Source organism: Zonotrichia albicollis, chromosome 9, assembly GCF_047830755.1.
Source record: "Zonotrichia albicollis isolate bZonAlb1 chromosome 9, bZonAlb1.hap1, whole genome shotgun sequence".
Classification (NCBI taxonomy): domain Eukaryota; kingdom Metazoa; phylum Chordata; class Aves; order Passeriformes; family Passerellidae; genus Zonotrichia; species Zonotrichia albicollis.
Window position 1 is genome coordinate 37,455,708 of NC_133827.1, and position 20,874 is coordinate 37,476,581.

At 42.9% G+C, this 20,874-nt stretch overlaps 1 protein-coding gene across 1 annotated transcript; it reads left to right on the forward strand.

Moving 5' to 3' along the window:
• Positions 1-1,490: 1,490 nt before the first annotated feature.
• Positions 1,491-20,205, forward strand: NCEH1 (neutral cholesterol ester hydrolase 1). The gene is made up of 5 exons (XM_005484775.4): positions 1,491-1,789; positions 10,494-10,722; positions 12,623-12,692; positions 14,611-14,782; positions 16,163-20,205. Exons 1-5 carry the CDS (start codon positions 1,652-1,654, stop codon positions 16,778-16,780), a joined length of 1,227 nt encoding a protein of 408 aa, XP_005484832.2. The 5' UTR covers positions 1,491-1,651; the 3' UTR covers positions 16,781-20,205.
• Positions 20,206-20,874: the final 669 nt, after the last annotated feature.

Genomic DNA, 20,874 nt, shown 5'->3' on the forward strand with positions numbered 1-20,874 from the left:
GGGCTTTCTTGCTCATTCCAGAAACATTCTTCTGCAACCTTTAGAATCAGCAAGGTGGTACTTCAGTTCCAGGAAAGCTCCACTAAAATCTGACCTTTTAGTCTGTAGAAACATATTTTTCTTATATTACGTTTTCATGTCAACTTTTAAAGGATAGTGGTGCTTTCCAGGACTCTATTTATATTTCTATGTGACTTTTTAGTATTATGAATTCATTTTTAATTATAGTCAGTGTTCAGTTTGGGTGCTCATTCTTTTTTTTTTCTGCACTGGATTCATAATGTACGTGAATCTGGCTATTTAAATAAATATTTTAATTTGCTGACGATAGGACAGTGACTAAGTAATGACTTGTGTAAAGGCTGAACTCTTTAGAGTGTGATTAAAAAATATATTTAACTTTTTTTCCTGTCTTAGGTACAAGAAATATTTCTGTGTTGAACCAAAATCTGTTACTGACCCATGGTAAAAAAATGAAAACCCCAACAAACTCCCAGTCCAAAACAAAATTACACAACATACCTTAAACAAATAATCTTTCTGGAATAATTTTGTTATGTGTTAAATGGGAAACAGGTTTCTCCAGGTAAAATAAGGGTGTCCGTGAGTTTCTGGAAACAGCTTGAATCTGAGATCCTGTCAAACTGATTTGAATTGTTCCATGTTGCAGCCTACATCTCACCTCCTCAGCCTCTGGGCTCAGTGGAGAAGGGCCAACCCTACCTGAACATTGATATTCTTGTTCTCTGCTGGCAAAGAGCTGACACTGCACACATCCACTGCTGCTGCAACCCTAAATACGAAAATCAAGGCCAGCTCTGACAGGGCTTGGAGCAGCTTGGTCTAGGGGAAGGTGTCCCTGTCCGTGAAAGGGATTTTGGAGTGAGATGGTCTTTAAGGTCCTTGCAACCCAAACCATTCAGTGATTCTGTGAACTGGTGGGGTTTGCTTGTGGGTCGGGCTGGCTGCTGCCAGGTCAGCCCCACAGAACCACTCAGCCTGAGTGGGCAAAGCTTTTGGGTGTGGCACGGGGTAGCAGTAGTGGGTACGGGGTGCCAGCAGCACGGGGTAGCAGCAGGTGTAGGCACGGGGTGCCAGCAGTGGGTACGGGGTGCCAGCAGTAGGTACAGCGTGTCAGCAGTGGGTACGGTGTGCAAGCTGCAGGTATGGGGTGTCAGCAGTGGGTACGGGGTGTCAGCAGTGGGTATGGGGTGCTGGCTGTGGGTATGGGGTGTCAGCAGTGGATACGGGGTGCCAGGAGGCAGCACCTGGCACCTGGAAAGTCTGAAGGTGCTTTCCAAGATGTGGATGCCTTTGTTGGCCGAGAGCGCGATGGAGGAGCTCCGTCCTCCCACGCCTCGTGTGTCCGCACAGCCCCTTCCCCCGCGGCCCCGCGGGCAGCCCCGGGCGGGTGCCATGCTCCGGGCCGGCGGTCCCCGAGCACGCCCGGCCGTGGGGCGCGGCGGCTCCGCGGGGCGGGCGGGCGCGGGCGGGGCGGCGCCGGGCGGGCTCTGGGCTCGGCTCGGGCCGGGCACACGGCCGGCGGCCCGGGAGGAAGCGCCGGGACTTCCTCCGGGGGAGGCCGGCCCGGGGGCGGTGCGCGCCCCGCGGGGAGCGCGGCGAGGCGGCCGCACACGGCGCGGAGGAGGCGATGCGGGCCGCCTGGCTGCTGCTGCCGGCGCTGGCCGCCCTGTCCGCCTACTATGTGTACCTGCCGCTGCCCGGCGCCGTGTCCGACCCCTGGAAGCTGATGCTGCTGGATGCCACCTTCCGGGCGGTGCAGCAGACGGTAAGGCGGCCCCGGCACCCCGGCGCTGGGGGGGCGGGCGGCAGCCCCCGCTCCGGTACCGGAGGCGGTCGGAAGCGCGGTAGCGGCGCGGGTCCGGGGCATCCGCGCAGCGGGAGCGGCCCCCGCACAGCCCTCCCGGCCCGGCCCCGGGGCTGCCTTGTGGCTGGAGAGTGCCCGGGTCGGTGACATCGCGTGTGGCGGGCCGGAGCTGGGCCGGTCCCCCATGTAGGAGGAGAACGGGCTCGTGTCCCTCTGTGACTGCGACAGCGGCAGCGCCGCGCAGGACAGCCCCGGTGTCGCCCCTGTCCGTCCGTCCGTCCGTCCGGCGACCGCCGCTCGGAACCGCCGGCTGCCAGCGCTGCCCGGGGCTCCCGGCACAGCCTCACCGCCTGCGGCTCGCTGTGGTGTGCGAATTGCCGGCGCTTGGTCAGGGAAAAAGAATTAGCGGGTTTAATCTGATCCCTGTGCCTTAGGGAAAGAGGACATACGAAGCTCTTTCAAATGTTAAACTGTCTTGATTTGGAATCCTGTTACTAAAGAAAACTCTCTGGATGCTTGCTTTTTGTCACAGAGCAGTTGTCACTTGATTTCTCCCTTATTTTCTGCCAGCGTTTTTATGCTGACATGAAACAGAAAAGAGATGGCAAATTTTCTGATAATGACTTCATCTCTGAAGTTTGTTTTCTTCTAATATTATCCAGTCTTTCACAAGGACTGATCAGTCATGGACAGGACTGATATAAGGCAGAGTGTATGTGAAAATGGAAAGTTGTTTTGATTTAAATTTCAGTTTACTGGATTGTTTTGAAATGTGCAAAAGCTTGTATTTTGAGCAGATGATGATCCCTTCAAAAAGGGATTAAATGAGTTGGTGGACAGAGGGCTCATAAATGGACTAGGTGGAAATGTACCTGCTACGTTCTTAATGCAGTAATGGTGAGTAGTGGGAAGCTGAGGACAGTGACCCCCATACAGTGTCCAAACTTGTATATTCTGCCTGAATAGCTTTTCTGGTTGTCACCTTTGGAGACAGAGGCTGGGACTAAATGGATCACTCATCTGATTCCCTGGGGCATCTTATGGTCCAGTTGTATAGCCGAATCAAAGTATGCCTCCTGATTGAAATGATAAAACCTGTTTGCTGTACAGATAAAACCTGTTCACTTGTATGTCCTCCTGTATGAGAGGAAAATTATGCAATAGTTTAAATTCTGAAGGAAAATCTGTGGCTTGACATTCACTTGCTCCATGTTTTAGCTCAAATGACTGAACTGCAGGTGCTCAGCTTGCCCAAATTCATTGCTAGGTAGGGACAGAAGGGCCATGGTGCCTGCACAGCATGCTGCCTGCAAAACACAGAGTCATGGTTTGTCCAGGAACACCTGAATCAGGGCCAGAACCTCTGGCTCAAGGAGACCTAACTTTAGAAAATGGTATGACTGTGGCTATGTATATGTATATGTATATGTATATGTATATGTATATGTATATTGCTGCTGCCTCAGCTACACATTCAGTTTGTTTGTGTGGTGTGTTGGGTGTAGATGCATTCTGGTGCCTCTAGCTTGGAGGCTGAGGAGTCTCTTTTGAGATATTCTAGAGGTCATAATCCCAGGAGGAGCTGGCAGGACAAAGCCTGGTGGGTGCCAGCTGGAGCAAGCTGGTGGCAGGAATGAGGTGCCCACATCTGCCCCACTCTCTGGGACAGGGAAGACTTTGTTAGGGGAAAGTGGTCATTCCTTAGTTGTTTACATCTCTGGCCTTAGAAATAAAAACTTCAATACTGAGAAAAACTAAGCAAGTAACAGTTCTGTAACATCACTTGCAAAAAACAAAGGGACAAGTGAGTTTAACCCAGAAGCATGAAGGAGGGGAGTTGTTAGAGGTGCCCCAGCCACACAACAGGTGAGCCTTGGGGCACTGGTTTCTGGAGAGAAAAAGAAGGTGCTTTCCAAGGGTTCAGAAGTCTTTCTAACACTGAGGCAGCACAGTCAGGAATAAATGACTGTCATTAGGAAGGAACCCTTGTGAACCAAAGGTAGGATTGTAAAAGTTAAGCTTGTGTATTTACTTTGTTAGGCAGCTTTTGTGTGTGTGTATATATATATATATATATATATAAAATAAAGTGTATGTTCTTTTCCAGAGGTCAGCTTCCTCTTTCTTTCTCTATTAGCTATTTCAAGGCCAAATGGTTTAACATTTCTCTCAGTGGGACTGCTGAACTTTCACCCACTTCTGAATGTATTTCAGCTTGCTGTTTATTACTTTGCTTTATAGGTCTGATAGCTGACAGAAATACCTTTCTAATTTCAAAATCTCTGAAGTGTGTTTTTTCCCCACAAGCTTCAAGTGTTTCAAATAAATTAATTGTCTTTTGCTTATTTTGAAATGGATTTGTCAATACTCTGCTGATTAAGTGTGACCATTTCTTATTAGGGATAATGTGTTTATTTGCTCAGTGAATTAATAATCACTGTGAATAAAACACAATAGGACTGTCACTGGCTTTCAGTGCCCACTAATGATAAGGTTTTTACATTTGCATGTAGAGTTTTGTCCCAGGCTGCTATAAATTTCTTTACAAGCTTGGGACTGAGTCAGTGTCCTGGCTCAGTGTGAGAATCCAACACTCACGTATAATCAGGTGGTTTAAAACGTGTGTAGTGTTTATAGGGCAGTTCCTTTAAGCAGGTTTCAAAAGGGCAGTTTCTTTAAGCAGGTTTCAAAACGTACTACAGAAGGGAACTGATACTGCTAAAGTATCAGTTTAAGTCTTAAATTGCGGGGAACAGAGGTAGGAAGAGCTGGAGTGTTTATCTGAGGTCACAAAAACTCCAGTGAGGGAGCTGAAAACTGAGATGACTTTCCAGAGCCTTGTTCCTGTGCCCTCTCTAATGCCCTGTGCTGCTCTGGAAGAAAACAGAGAAACTGAGACTTTAATGATAGTAATGAATTAGTGTGAAAATGCTTACCTAAGAAAGGGTAATTTGCCCATCACCTGTCTCAAAATGGGGCATGGTAACATTTGTACATGAAACTGATATAACACAATTTGAGATTAGAAATTAAAAACTTGTATACATACATGTATATACAGGTAGATCAGAACTCGGCTTCACTGAAATTTGGGAAGCCACAGAAAGTTAATTACAGGATTGAGCCAGAGATTTAGCGTCATTTTTTCAGTGGGTGTCTGTTAACAAGTGTCTAGAGCAACAATTCAAAATTCTGCTGTAACAGCAGTATTGATAACAGGCATTTTGACTTCTTCCTCTAACCACTGTCCCTTAGAAGAGGAAAGAGAGCAGCACATGTTTATTGCAGTCCTTTGAAATAAGTTATTTCTGAACACCACTGTCAAGACACTTGCTATTCTGGTGCATGCCAAGGAAAGAGGAATTTTTTTGGAATTGGGACAGCTGTTAGCAAAGGTTTGGAAGGATAAATAGGTTGGCATAGGGGCCATCAGATAGATGTATATGGAAGAAGGCAGGCAGCTGTACAGGGCAGAAAACTCATCAGCCAAGTGTTTCCTTTGTGCTTCTTATCCACTCTTGGAATAAAATCAGCCATGGGATATCAACATTCAGGAGTAAAGAAAACAGTTGTATTTCTTTCTAACATTTTAATTTCTCTCTACTCACATATTTCAGAGTGTGTAACTTCTGGACAGATGTAAGTCATAGTTGTAGGCAGTGCAGTAAGTTGTTGATGGTTCTGGATGCAAGAACAGTCTTTAGAATTGATTTACAGTAAAGCAGGTTTTCAGTTATGGAAGGTGGGTCTCCCAGTACTGGCACCTTGGCAGAAACTGAACCACACTGTAAGTCCTGCTTGCAGGAACAGGTAACTTAGGTTGCTATAAAAGCAATCATCATGATTGAATAGGTACATGAGCAAAATCTTACATCAAAACATAATTAGATTTTGTTTCTAATTAATAAACTGAAAAAACAGTCTTCCTCGTTTCTTTTTATTTCTAAAGGAAATTCATAAAACTAAGAGCACTTGTCTTTGAAAATTGTCTTATCTAATAGTATTAAAAGGACATGTTCTTTACTGGGCAACAAGACACTTGCATTGAGAAATCTTTTTGTAAAATCACCCTTAAACAGGGTAAATTGCCTAAGATGCACCCAAAACAATCTGTTCCACACACAGCTAAATGTGGAAATGATCATGTTTATTTTTCACTCATCTGTTACTGACTACAGACATTGTCGTTGGCATTTTGGCCTGTAACGTTTATAGAAGTGTCCTTTTCAAAGCAATGCCAGAACTGACTATAGTGTCTGTGTCTTTTAAGGTAGGAAGTTGAGTTTTAGACAGTTCAGCCTTGCAGTTCCAGCATCATTACTCAGTTGAGTCATGAGTGAGATTTGGCTGGCTCCCAAGTAGTGCTGGATGTGCAAAGAGCCTTAGCTGTTTGCCCAGTTCCTGATGCCCCCAGAGCCTGAAAGGTCGGTGCAGGACCCTGGCTCTGCCCTCTGGGAGGGCACTGGGGGCAGCAGCTGATGCCTCTGGAGGGTGGTGCTGTGGCGCCTTTGTGCCTTTGTGCCTCCTGACCTGTCGCAATCATTCCGTGCTAAAGGGCAGAGCCATGGTTAGCCCAGGAAGTCGTCTGAGGACAGAGAGTCCCAGTGTGCTGAGTGGAGTTAGAGGGTACTGGATATTTGCAACAAAAACTTTTGGGTTACTTTTTTGCAATAGAGAACATATGATGAGGATGGAATTCAAGTCCCTGGGGGTGTGAGTTTCTTCATTAAATTATCAGCTAAGGAGCCAGTAGGAGAATCTATATAATTTAGGGACAGATATTGGTGGTTAAAGGTGAAGTAATGGTGCCTCACTGGTGCAGTACTTTGGTCATTCTGCCCTGACTCCTTCCTTCATTTGCTGAAAAACTTCTCCTATATCAGTTAAATCTTTCAGTACCTGGCACCCCATACCAAAGAGTTTACCAGAAGGAAAGTGTCAGTCTTGAACAGTTCGGTCCCTTGGGAGTGCCTGCATAGTCCTTACCTTAAAATCTCAGTCATGGGAACGTCCTGGCAAAATAAAAGGAGATTTTGCTGTAGTGGAAAATGAAAAAACTTGCAGCTGTGACCCAGAGCGAGCAACGTGCTATGCCTGTAGCTGGCAGGGCAGTTCTGGGCCAGTTGCCCACAGGCTTTTTATTTTTATACTATCTCCTCTTTCTTTCCTGTAGTCTCTTTACTTCCCCCTTTCCTTATGCTTTCTCTTCCTTTCTGCTAGCTTTTAGTGTTACAGCACTGTCTGCTCTCCCTTTTAACCAGAGAACATTTCTCTCTTCTCTTCTCTTCTCTTCTCTTCTCTTCTCTTCTCTTCTCTTCTCTTCTCTTCTCTTCTCTTCTCTTCTCTTCTCTTCTCTTCTCTCTTCTCTTCTCTTCTCTTCTCTTCTCTTCTCTTCTCTTCTCTTCTCTTCTCTTCTCTTCTCTTCTCTTCTCTTCTTCTTCTAATTCTTCTTCTTCTTCTTCTTCTTCTTCTTCTTCTTCTTCGCTTCTTCTTCTCTTCTCTTCTTCTTCTCTTTTCTCTTCTCTCCACATACACACATACACGTAATCCCCAAATATATTGAAGTGTTACATTTGGTAACCTGCAGCAGCCCTGCAGATTGTAACTGACAGTGTGGTAAAAACCACAGCTACCAGCAAAGATCAAACCCAGTATTGCTCACATGAGATGGGCAGTTCCAGGTTTATCCCAGATTCAAGGTAATCCAGCTGCTGCCAAAAGGGCTGGCATCCTTTCTCCTGCTCCTCTGTCCTGCCTTGGGCTATCAGTAAGGTGACATGACTGAAGTTTGGTGTTTCTCTGGCTCTGCTGGGTTTGTATGTAACTGGTGCAGCAAGATCCTGCTCTGAGGCTTCCAGGGGCACCACAAGAAAGGTGCCAGGGAAGAACAGGCATCAGGATGGGCAGGGCTGTCCTTTGAGTGGCAAGGTACTCCTAGAGGAGAGTTGGCCAACCAACCACATGTTCTGCCAGGAGTATTAGTACAGATTGCTAAGATATGATAGGTATTTTTTTTAACATTTAGAGAGAAGATAAGAAGAAATTTATTTGTGAGAACTTTGGACAAGACTGGCTCTTTGCCAGCAAAAAGTGCAATCCTGATGCCTTGTAAATCACAAGCCAATAGGCTGGTTAGGCACATTGACTAACAAAGAATCTATCTGATAAATGCTTGGCAGAAAATCTGCCTATGCCTGGTAAATAATTAGGACTGTTGCCTTTGTGTGCTGATGTGGAAAGCATCTCTTCCACGTTTCTGGATTCTTGGAAAGTGTGGTCTGTTCTTGGAGCAATAGGCATGAAAGGACATGGTAGGCTGCAGATGGCCAGGGTGCTCTGTGGTTTGAAGAACAGGGCAAAACACTTCGTGGTAAATATCCCTAACTAGCCTTGAAAACAAAACATTCCTGACTCCAGGGAACATGTGGTAATCTTGTCTACAGAGAATGCAAACTAAAGAGGGAGAAAACAAAAACGAGATGTCTGTTGCAGCACAGTCAGGCTAAATAAAATCTACAAAAACATTCTTTTCTTGAGCAGTATTTTTAAGACTGCTTTGCAGTGGTTACCTCCCCTGGGAGCTTCCATAGGGCACAGAGAGGATCAGACCTTCATGTGGTTACATCAGTGGCAGCCAAACAAGTTGTGTGCCAGATTATTAATAGAAGTATTGCTCTTCAGATTTCAAACTAGTCCTGGGGTTTCCTGTGGGAATTTTAAGTAATGGTGAGAGAAAAACCTGGGCTGAAACTCGGAGATGCAAATAGCCTTGAGAATTCAGCATTCTTCCTGCCAGGTGGATATTTTGTGTTTCTTCTCCCAGAGAAAAGAGTTGCAGTATGAAGAAATTATGTCCCATCCAAAAAGCAGCAAACAGTTTAAAATTTGGATTCCTACCAAACCATCTCAGCAGGGTGATGTTAGCACAAGTTAAAGCCAGAAAAAAAAATGTAATTTTAAAAAAAATTCTTGTTTTGGGAATGGATTCCTCTCCCAAGTCACATAACAGCCCATTGTATTTGGTGTAAATTTGGGGGGGGGGTGGTTTAAATATCAAACTTTTCTTTTTTTCTACAGCAGTCTGCAGTGAGAGCTGTGCAGGGCCTTTCCTGTACAGAACCTGGATGAAAGCAAATACTTCAATTTTTTTTTAACATTCAAACTAATTAGGACAGAGAAAAAAATTACATGTAAGAGATTGTGGCTGTAAGATCTTCTTTGGAAGAGAGAATGCTGAGTGCTTCAAAGCTTGCTTTTATTCTGGAGGGAGGTGTGTGCAGATTTTGTACAGATTAAACTGGCAACTGTCTGTTCTTCAGCAGGTGAATGGGGTTAGACCAGTACCTGGATGACCCTGCTCACTCTGTGTCAGCATCTTGAATCCTTTGTAGCAGGTTACACTGCACTGCGTGGACTGGCAGAATTCACACTGCAAAGTGGGCATGTGTAGAAAAGCCCTATACAACAGGACACCTCTTCTTGTTCCAAATATTTGGTACCTGGACATAAAATAAAAGGTCCCAGCTGACAGTTCTCCTGGTGGTAGTTCCTACAGATATATGTTAAATATATGTGTTAATTTTACCTCCCAACTCCATTGCCTTGCCTGAGATAGTTGTACAAAAGCCCTTGCTGGTTATCCAGTTTCTGAGCTCAAAGGGGAAAGACCTCCACTACTTTTCCTTTTAAATGGTCACTGTGGACACTGTAGTCCCTGTGGTCCTTTGGCTGCCCTTTTGCCACCCCTGTGCACCATCCAGGGCATGGTGACAGGTATGCACTACAAATAGTGAGCAGGTCATGTGTGGGGAGCAGGTCATGACCATTTCAAAGTGGAGGAGTGCCTTGAATCCCAGTAGTGTTTGCTGAGAGAAGCAGGTTTCTAATCGAGTTAGAGCAAAATTTTAAAAATAAACATTAAAAAAAAAAGTCCTTGATAGCTGAAGAGGATAAAATCTGCCTCCTTCTACCATAAGGAGACAGAAGGATCAGATCATTCTTCAATTTCATAGTGTTTTAGTCACATAAAAAAAGTAACATTAAAAACTCACATTAAAAAGTCTCTGGGGTTGGAAAAACTTGTCATTAACCTACTGTTGTTCTTAACTGGTGTTTCAGATCCTTCCCAGTTCTGCAGGTAAACACAACACAAGCCAAAAATACCATTATATTCCTGTAAGACTATTGCCGTTTCCAAATTTCTTTGCAGCCCTTGGGAACTTTTCTTAATTTGGAAGTAGAAAGACTTATGCTTTGCAGTGGACCAAGAGAAACAATCTGCATTTTTGATATTTTTCCACCAAAAGACATCGCCTGTATAGTATTGCCCTCTGCTGGCACCAGTGTGAGGAGCTTCATGGGTCCCCTGGTGGAACATGAGAGTTGTTCCCTTCCAAGGTGTCTTTCAGAGGATCTGAGTGCTCGTTCATGGTTGTGATCCAGTTTAATTTTATTTTTCCACAGAAAATCTTCTATGGGCAGCTTTTTGTTTTAATACAGCTTTAAAAACATTAGAGGTTCTTGATAAAATTTCATTTTCCAGTGAATATTGTAAGAATCATATAGGACCTGCCCTTTGAATGCAGTTGTATTACACATCAATGTGGGTAGAATATGATATGCTCTGAAGTAACAGAAATTTCCTTTCTTCTTTTCCCCCCACTAGTGTCACCTGATTCACTACCTGAGACTCAGCCATCACTTGATAGTTCTGAATTATTTGATTTGCACCTTTGACAAGCTGAAGTCTGTCTCCTCTGAAGACGTTAAAATCACGGATGCAGTTTTTGATGGCGTGGAAGTGAGAGTGTTTGAACCTCCTGCCAAGGGAGATGAAAGCCTCAAGCGCAGCGTTGTTTACATCCACGGAGGGGGCTGGGCCTTGGCAAGTGCAAGTAGGTGTCTGACAGTAATTAAAGAACATTTCAGTCTGCTTTTCTCCTAGCAGCAAAAGCCACAAGCTTTTTTTCCTGCCAGGAATGGCAGTTTTGCTAAGATGTACCTGAATTCAGTAGTGACTGTCTCCACTCTGGTGGATCGAGTCTAAGGAGAGAGGGAGAAAAATACCATGAACACACCGCAGAAGTGCATATCTTACCTGCATGTGAGCTGTAAAAGGACTAAAAGGTTCTTTTCATTACATCCTAAGCAGGAAAAATAGCTTATTGATTAAATCTCTGTGATGCCTGGGTGGGCTGCTTAGGCCAGTCCCTCACTTTCTGAGGTAATGTGCAAAAACCAGTTCTTGGTGATCAGACTCCAGTGGCTGCATAAAAGGAGATTATGTGGGTTTGCCCCATTTTCAGAGAATAATTAGCAGAAGACTGAGCTGATCTACACTTTATGCAACAGCCTTGCTAATGTTTGGTTCTTAAATAACCCCTACCTGGGAATACACACTGCTGAGCACAGGCAGGAGGAGTGTGAGGGAAGCGGGTAGGGGTTGGTTCCTCTTTGGGTTGCTCCTTAGGGACTACAACCACCACGAGCATAATTACCTTGAAATGTAATGCTGTTTACTCCATTAGCTTGGAAACCACAAACGTGATCAGGGGAAGTGAGGTACAGCTACAGGCAGTGATAAGGTAACCACTGATTGCTTCCACATTGTACAGGAGGAAAACAGCCTTGGGAGACAAAGGGCTTGTGGCTCCTGTGGCTGCTCTGGGATCCAGATCTGAGAAAGTCTTCTCCCTTTTCCTTCCCCATTGTTCCCATGACATCCTGTAGTCCATAAAGCCCTGATTCTGCAGCTTCCTCTACAGGCAAAGAACATGAGTGGGTTTTTACAAAATGATACAAAACACAGACTGTGCTGATTGCATTTGGACTCTGGATGTACAAGTCATTTAGACCAGGATTTGAGTGAGATTTAGGTTCCTAAATAACTTTAAAATGTGGCCTTCACATGCCTTTGGAAATTCCAGTCTCTTTGTCCTGTAGCAGTTAAACATTTTTCTCCTCTTCCTACAGAGGAATTCTGCTTTGAGATGGATTTTCTTAGACCTGCCCAAAGGTTATTTGTTAACCTCCTGCCTGCATCATTTGTTCTATAATGGTTTGCATATGACTCTTGTTGTGCAAAAGTTTATATTAAACTGCTGCACTTTGTCAGGATGATTATAGCTTGGCTTTGTCAGATATATTCCTGAGTCCAAGGTGCCGAAGTAAATGACACAATTGCTACACCTAAATTTTAATTTCTAAGATTGGATACTTAGAAAACATTTAATACTCCTAGTATATTTTATAGTACTAGGAACCAACAATTAAGTAACTGGAAAGGAACAAAATTAAAGATAATCAGTCCTCTGATAAATAGGATAGCTGTGATTAATCCTCCCTTAAATGAGTAGCTCACCTGACATTAATAGGGCAACTCATTTGAATTAAAGCCGTGAATGCTACAATAAAATGAACCACAGGCAGTGACTCATGCAGCAGTAACCCTCTCTGGATGTAAATGCCCCCAGACCACTGTGTGCCTTAGATTTTGGCCAGCTGAGAAAACTGTGATAGGTGGGTGAAATGACATGTCTGAAGTCACCAACAAACAGATGAGGAAAGGCATTAGACTGCAGGATTCTGAAATTGTGATGAATTACCTTCCTTCTGCTGGAAGGAGTATGGATTTGGCACTTGAGCAGTTGTGGGCTGATCTCATTTATCATTTACTTTGGTGATAAAATCTGCTGGATTCTGTGTGTGTGATAGCTGTTTGTTTTCTGAGAAAGCTTAATGACACCTTTGTTACTATTGACTCACTGTCCCTAACACCATGTCCTTCTCTTCCAGGAACAAGCCTTTACAACAATCTCTGTAGAATCATGGCTGAATCTCTGAATGCTGTTGTTGTCTCTGTTGAGTGAGTAATCTAAAACTGATCAAGAGGTTTTAAGGTATTAGAAATCTGTAACATAGTTCTTTTAGCTTCTCCTTCCATACTGGCTTCTCTATAAGGCTGTAACTTGGACAGTAATTTTCTATACTAGCCTGATACCTTTATCCTTTTAAAATTAAAACAAATTGGAGTGGTATCAGAAATTCATTTGGTTTTCTAATTATTTTAGAATACACTGTGAGGTCTGGCAGTTTCCTGCTGCTCTTGCAATCTCCCACTGTTCCAGTCCTCTCTTTTAAGCCTTGTGCTTCCTTCAAGCACAGAAGACTGCCAGACAACAGAGAAGCAGGGCTGCTTTTTTAACATGTTGAACAATTCCAAGGCAAACAAACCTCTTGATTAGCTAAATACATTACCTAGATGACTCCAGCTTGATTGGTACTGTTCCCATCTTTATTGTCAACTTCAATATTTTCTTTTTTAAACCCAACCACTTGATAAAATTACTCAAGTTTCCCACCTGCAGTTCATTACATACCAAGCTTTGGGATCTAATTGCAACTTAATTATATGGAGTTGATATTACTCATTTAATGCTTATTATAGTGTACTTTAAAGGATTGGGGGGGTGGGTTTATTTTTTCTTACTGTTTTGGTTTTTTATTATTAGAAACAAGGAAAACTACAAAAGCAGCTGTTGGTTATTCCAGACAAGCAGCAATCACAATATTGAAAAGTTCCTTATTATTCCTTTTCTGATTTATGCTGGTGTCATTCTATTGCTCTGAGTCACTATTACCTCTTTTCCTTAATCATTACATCCTTCAGTCAAGGGGTGTGTATTCAATTAGCCAAGTCTAATTGGATTCCTTGTTGATCTAATTGCATATCTCACTTTCACAATCTGTGCACAGTTTACTGTTTTGCAAGGAGCTCCCAAAGGACACCCTCAGATTCCTGTATATAGAAGATAGAGAATGCTTTCTGACAGCAGGTCACAATTGGAGTTTGAAAGCTGGAATCTTAAGTTTAAAATTTATTCTGCATATGAAACTTCTTTAGCTTACAATCTAAAGATGTTTTGAGTCAGAGAACTGAATTTTGGTTGGCTAGGCTCTGCTGAGAAAGTGTAAAATCTGTAGTTTGAAAAGCTGAAAACTTTGCTTTGTATCATAAGACCCAGTAACAACTCTTGGATGTCAAATTCTTCAGTAAATACAAACAGATTTCTCCTGCACTGTAATTTAGAAGCTGAGGAAGCATCATGTGTGGGATTCAGCTGGCAGCTGTTTGCTCTCTGTGCCTCCATACCTCACCTGCCCAATGGGTGTATTCCTGCTCCTCTCCTTGCTACAGGAAAGGAATTATTGCATCTGTTGCACTGAAGAAAATTGGCATTGCTTAATTTCTTGGCTATTGTTAGTTTCATGGCACAGAGGGATAGCAAGGTTTATTCTCTCCTGACATCAGTAAAAATTTGGGAAGCAGAAGTGCTTAGGCATTTGGCTCAGCCAAACAGGAGCATGTTGGGTGTGTATGATTTACTCACCCTCATCCTTGCTAAGGTGGGAATTTGGATCAAAACCAGGCAGGGTGGAATGGCTCCCTTGCCAAGGGTGTCTTAAGTACTGATTTTTACAATGCATTATGAAATCCTCCATTGTAAATTCTAGGAAAGTGCTGCACAATTTCATACTATCTTGGTATTATTCATGTTTAGTAGGTTCATTTTAATTGTTCCAAATTAGAACATTAATTATAAAATTAAGTCTTACATGCGTATTACACGCCTCCTACTTCTTCTGTACTGTTTGTCCTAATGAAATACTTATTTCCAGCAAGGGTTATCTGATTTCACCTGTAAATCCTAAAGGAGAGGTACAATAACACCAGTACAATAGGACAGAGGTAAGAATTGTTTCTCATCCCTTTCCTGTTGCAGATACAGGCTGGTGCCTGAGGTGTGCTTCCCTGAGCAGTACCACGATGCTCTTCGTGCAACAAAGCATTTCCTGCAGCCTGATGTCCTGGCTGAGTATTCAGTGGACCCCAATCGAATTGCAATCTCTGGGGACAGCGCAGGAGGGAATTTGGCAGCTGCTGTGTGCCAGCAGGTAACATCCACAGAGTGTTCTGTGTTGCACTACTGCAGTCCAGCCCAGAGAGGCTGTTGGTGTTTGTGGTGCACCATCACAAGGTGATGTGCCACACCTGAAAACAGAATGGTAGAAAGCCAGAATCTGTTAATTTTCCTTCTGTAAAGTGACTCAGTCACTATATGAATCACATAGGTTGTGATGTGTTGTTACAGTCACAAGTTTTTATGGACCTGAGTTTAAGAGCAAGTAGCTAAATTACTTTTTTAAACCTATTTTGCTGGTGAAATCCTTGTTTTTCCAAGTGGGCATAATTTCCTAATATGATTGCCTATTTTTAGATAATTATCTCTGGAAATATACTTTTTTTTCTTTCAAATACAAATGAAGGACAAAATATACAGTAAGTGGAGCTTAATTCTTCTGTTAAATTGTTTTCCTGTAGCATTTTGCACTTTGAAGGAAATTTCTTTTGTGTATCTGCAGTTTAAATGTAATCTGAATTTGATCTAGTAAAGAGTTTAAAGGAGACCTGAGGCAAGTAATATTTTTCATGGTTGAATGAAATATTATTATTAACTTATTTCCATAACCACTAGTGATAAGAAAGTAGATACCATGTCCAGACAACTAATTATCATGACAACCTTCCAATATTGAATTAGGGTGGAAAAATTAATAAGAGACAATTACAATAAAAACTTCAATATTGAGGACTGATAAACATGATAGTGCCACATTTTGGAAGGAGCATTCCTAATTCGATTTCCTGATGCATAATTCTTTTTAAAGCAGATGACACACGATGGGGCACTGGGTATCTTGTGTAGGAGATGAAACAAAGAGTTTGCTGACTATTCCAGTGAGGCAATCAGAGGGCACAAAATTTGTAATTGGTAGACTTAAGTGCAGGTCAGGTCAGACACAGGGAGGTGCTTCTGCACCAGATAAGTCTTTGCTAGAAGAAATTGTGGATGCCAGCAATCTACATTGGCTGAAAAAAACCCAATTAGATCAATTCATGGAAGAAAAATCCATTAAAAGCTCTTAAAAGCAAGAGTAGCTCCTTTGATTCAGGAAATCCTGCTGTTCAGCTGGGCATTGTGTTAGAGAAATGCCACTTTACACTTTTTTTTTTTTTTTTTGCTTCTTACTCCCTTCAGTAAACTGATGTCACTGGTTTCTGTTGGGAACGAGATCTGGATCTGCCTGAATGGCCACCTTACTAAGGGAGAAAAGATCAGGCTGCTAATAATTCAAACAAAACAACCACCTTACCTGTATGAGAGCAGAATTCACTCTAAAACTGTCAAATGAATGTTTGCTTTCCTAAAGTTCCACATTGATACATGTTTATCTTCTTCATAACCTTCATTCCATCCTGTGTTTTTCGCACAGCTTAGCAAAGATGAGGATTTGCCTGTCAGACCGAAACTGCAGGCCTTGATTTACCCAGTCCTGCAGGCCTTTGACTTCAACACCCCCTCCTACCAGCAGAACATGAACATGCCCGTGCTCCCTCGCTATGTCATGATCAACTACTGGATCGATTACATCAACGGCAACTACGACCTGGCTCACGAGCTGCTCGTCAACAACCACACCGCGCTCAACGTGGGCCGGGCCCTGTCCTTCCGCGCGCGCCTCAACTGGACCTCCCTGCTGCCCCCCTCCTTCAAGAAGAACTACAAGCCCGTGGTGCAGAGCACGGGCAGCGAGGCCATCGTGGAGCGGCTGCCGGCGCTGCTGGACGTGCGGGCGGTGCCGCTGCTGGCGGATGACGCCACGCTGGCGCGGCAGCCGCGCACCTACGTGCTGACCTGCGAGAACGACGTGCTGCGCGACGACGGCGCCATGTACGCCGCGCGCCTGGAGCGCGCCGGGGTGCCCGTCACCCTCGACCACTTCCACGACTGCTTCCACGGCTGCATGATCTTCACCGTGTGGCCCACGGATTTCTCGGCCGGCGTGCAGACCAGGAACAGCTACATCAAGTGGCTGGATGAGAACCTGTGAAGGGTGGGCTGTGGTGGCTGTTCTGGAGGAAGAGCAAACAATCAAAAAGTGCACTTTTTCTGAATTCTGACTTCACTGTTTGGCTGCAGACCACTAAGTGCAGCATTTTCTAGCTCCATTGGCCTTGCCCAGTAAAGAATTTTGAGAAGTATTTTTTTTCCAAACCAATCTTTTTTCCACTTTCTTCCAGATGACTACTGCCAAACGTAAACACATGTTGAGCAGGGAGATCAGGATTCCTGCAGGATTCTTGCCTGGCTGCAACTTTCAAGCTTTGACTCATAATTAGGTACAAAGGCCCTGGCTTTGAAGTGCTGTGAGATAAATCCTAAGATCTACATCTACTTCTGAATATGTAAAAAACGTGAGCTAGTTTACAGCAGTGTTAAGCATCTGATGTCACAGTGAGAGCCCTGGGCAGCAGAGCCATGAATTTCAATGACAAGCACGGATTTAGGTGTTGGCTTTTTGCCATAAACAAACAGCTCATTTAAATTTTTAAAAATGTTTTGAAAAAGCTCTTCTAGGCAGTTAAAACGATGCTAGATGAGTCTCTTAGCCAAACCTGTAATTCAGCTTTGGAATTTGGTTTTTACTACCTTTTAACAAATGTATTTTTAAAAGGTACAGGGCTAAATATATTTTCAATATAAAGTATGATAGCATACACACAAATAGATAAGATAAAATATGACATGTAGCAGTAGAATCCAGGTTTCCTGTGTGAGTGACCTTCAAAGCTGACTACTTATTTGGCTAAAGAATGTGACTTCACCTGTGTTTAAAGCCTCAGTTGTATGATCTACTTACAGAAAATACTGACCTTACTACAAATAGTCTGCTGTGTGGTTTGCACTAATGTTTGTAATTAATAGTAGAAGGTTTTATTCATTGACTTTTCTTTTGTGTTTATAGTTTTTATTGTATTTCCTGCTTCGTGAAAGGAGGAAGGCAAGCAAATACAAGTGGGCTCCAGTCTATACAGAAGATTTAATTCTGAGCTTTGCAGCTGAGCTTTGTCTGTCTTGTAGACTGCTCTAGGTAAGATGATCTCACTACTGGGCAGCAAATCTGTGCAGTTTGTGCCAGTTTGTAAAGTTCAGACAGGCAGGACAGGGAGAGAAATCACTTCGTGACTGTCTATTGTCCAGGCTGCTCACAGCTTGCGGAAATGAAGGTGGTGTCAAAAGGCCATAGGAATAGAGGAGACAGTGGGAGATTAAATTCATCCTCAGCTTTACCACAGACTTCCTGTGGGTCCCCAGGAGAACAAGGTCATCTCCTTACACCCCACTTCTGCAAGGGAGGCAGTAATTTCCTACCTCACAACAGAGCTGTGAAGCTGAATTCTCAGGTGTGGGTGTAGCACACGGATGGGAATGTGACTGCAGGCACTCAGCAGCTCCCGTGGCTTTTGACTTTCCATTCTTCTCCAAGAGCTGGCAGCAGCCTGTCCCACATCAGGGATGCTGCTGGGCTTGGGTCCTGCTGAGCAGTTTGCTCCCTTCTGTCCTGGTTCAGGAACCCTAAGGTGAGGCCTCTTAGCCCTTGGAGATCATGACAAAGGCTATTTCATTAAAGCATTCCTTCCAGCAGGATTCTGACAAGTTCTTCAAAAAATCCCATCAGGTTCTGGTAGATCAAACTGCCCTCTGACATTTAAAATATATACAGAGCAGTCCCCTTTCACTGGGATTTAAATTAAATAGGAGAATGGCTTTGCTGAATCACTGCTTCCTGGAAACACCAGGTTGTTAACGTGGTTGTGTGTATTAAGAAAAACCATTAACGAGGCAAGGCCTGGATGTCAGCTCAGTCAGGCAGGCCAAAACTCATTCCCAGCATAGTTCACACGGAGATCACAGAGCAAAGCTTTTTCAGCAGTGGCCCAGATTCTTCTTCCATTTAGCATTTACAAAGACTTGGTGGAATTAGAGCAACCAAGTGACAATCTGAATCAGAATAAATTTTGATCAAGAAACCAAATTAACACTGCAGAGGAATTAAAACTTTTTATCTGGATTTAAACCCTTTCCTCCTTTTCCCCATAAATACAAATTCATACATTGTATTCTTTGAATAGACAGCAACCAAAATTATATCCATTCAAAAGACAAGTTACTAATCTGCTCCAGAGTCCTTTCCCTTTGTATGGAGACAGCTACATTTACCTGACTTTAAACTATGACTAAAATAGTAAAAAAAAAAAAAAATTAAAAAAAAAATCACTGTACTGAGTTATAACAGGCTTCTTCCTGAATTTCCTGCTTCAAGAGTAAACCCATGTCAGAAAAGATAAAATTTATATCTACTCACTGTCATTAGTATAATATGTAGATATACTGTGATTATATATCACAGTATAACTGTGGTACTGGAATAAAATGGTTAATATTCCTAAAAATCTTATAATATTTAGTTTTCCCGAGAGCTTTTTGCAAAGCTTTGGCTCAGCATTTGTTTATAGCTAAGTTATACATATCTGTTACGAATCTAAAATATAATTGCTGCTGGTTTGTTTTTTTTCACTGAATTGAAAGGGAGAGCTGGAATATATATACACATACATATATATATTCCTGGAGTGGGTTGTAAATTTCCTTCATGCACTGAAGCACATTGAAGTCTTGGCACAAGAAATAAGTAAGTTTATAACTGGAGTGAACGTGTTTACGGAGCCGTCAGCAGCCTGGTGCGATGGCCGGGATTGCAGCACCACGTGGATGTGATGCACACTGGTAACTGCTTCTGACAAAGCATCTGGACTACTTTGATCTTGCAGCCACGTGGTTTAATACCTGAGAGCTGCAGAGATACCTGAGGGATCCTACAACATGCAAAAAAAAGAGGTCTGAGTTCCAGCTCTAAAAAGACAGCTGTCCTTTTAAATTCTGTGTAACCCTTGAACTGAGTTGGTCCCAGCCCAGCTTTCCTCCTCCTGTGCTTTGGTCTCCTTTGCACGCAGTCCCCATGTCCCAGACTGAAAGGTTAGGGTTGTTTCCAGCTGTGTTGCTACAAACTCCTAGGAACTGACTCAGGGTTACAGAAAGCAGATGCCTGGTAGCAAGGGATTAAGATTGATCCATGTTACAACACCTGGATTTGTTCCTGTGTTTTCGTACATCCCCAGGTGTTTCCTTGGGTTCATCTTGCACCTTCATCCCTTGGTTATTTCACAAAGCAGTTTAGGACATGATGGAGGATCAGAGCAAGTGTTTGTAGCAATATTTCACCTGTGCATGGTAGAGTCTTTTCAGAGAAGATGTTCAATAAATTTGTTTTCTTATCATGATCTTGGCTTTTGTAGGTAGCTTTTCTTTCCCTTCTACAATTAGAGTTATCCCTCTATTGCAAAAATAGCTTGTTCCTGATGGCTATCAAAGCATTCAGAAGACAGCTTAAAAAAAAAAAATAAAAAAGCAAAATCAACGTGCATAACAGAATCTATACTCATTCTTATCCTGCTTTCATAGACCTGAGAACTATATTAGTGAGTCCCCAGTATTTTGGCTAATATTTGCAGGAATAGATGGAGATTCTGTCTCCTTGGCTGAGGACCTCTTACAGGATGGGTGTTCAACATTTCTGTAAGCCCAGGCCTCTTTCAAGAGGTTTCATGATGCATAAAAATCACAAATAAGTTGAATTTCATAACCTTCATCTAAATAATTTCAGAAGAGCATTCCCAGTCAAAGCAGAAAGGCCATTGTGAGTTTTAACACTTACAAATTAAATAGAAATATTTCCTCTTTAAAACATTATTTTGTAATATTTGGGCCTCTATATTTTTTACTCTCTTACCAAACTGTAGTAGAAACTTTTAAAATAAAAATATTGCAAGCAGGTAAACTTGAGTTAAACCTTTTAAGCTGCTATGATCTGTAACAACGATATTGTTAAAAATTCCAATACCAGTTGGTTTAATGTTCTCATATTTATGATGCTCAAAAGCCCAACATACAACATACTTGATGTAAATGCATTCAATACCTTATGCATGAGTGGTTTTTGCTTTTTGTCCCAGAGCAGGGGAAAGATTTGTAAGATCTCATTACCAAGTGTAATTTGAGATGTGCTATCAAAATGAAGAACAA

Excerpts from the sequence above, each read along its gene's own strand:
- NCEH1 (XM_005484775.4), top strand. The coding sequence starts at position 1,652 with ATGCGGGCCGCCTGGCTGCTGCTGCCGGCGCTGGCCGCCCTGTCCGCC. Across the intron at positions 1,790-10,493 it reads TCCGGGCGGTGCAGCAGACG|TGTCACCTGATTCACTACCT; the intron begins GTAAGGCGGCCC and ends TCCCCCCACTAG. Across the intron at positions 10,723-12,622 it reads CTGGGCCTTGGCAAGTGCAA|GAACAAGCCTTTACAACAAT; the intron begins GTAGGTGTCTGA and ends CTTCTCTTCCAG.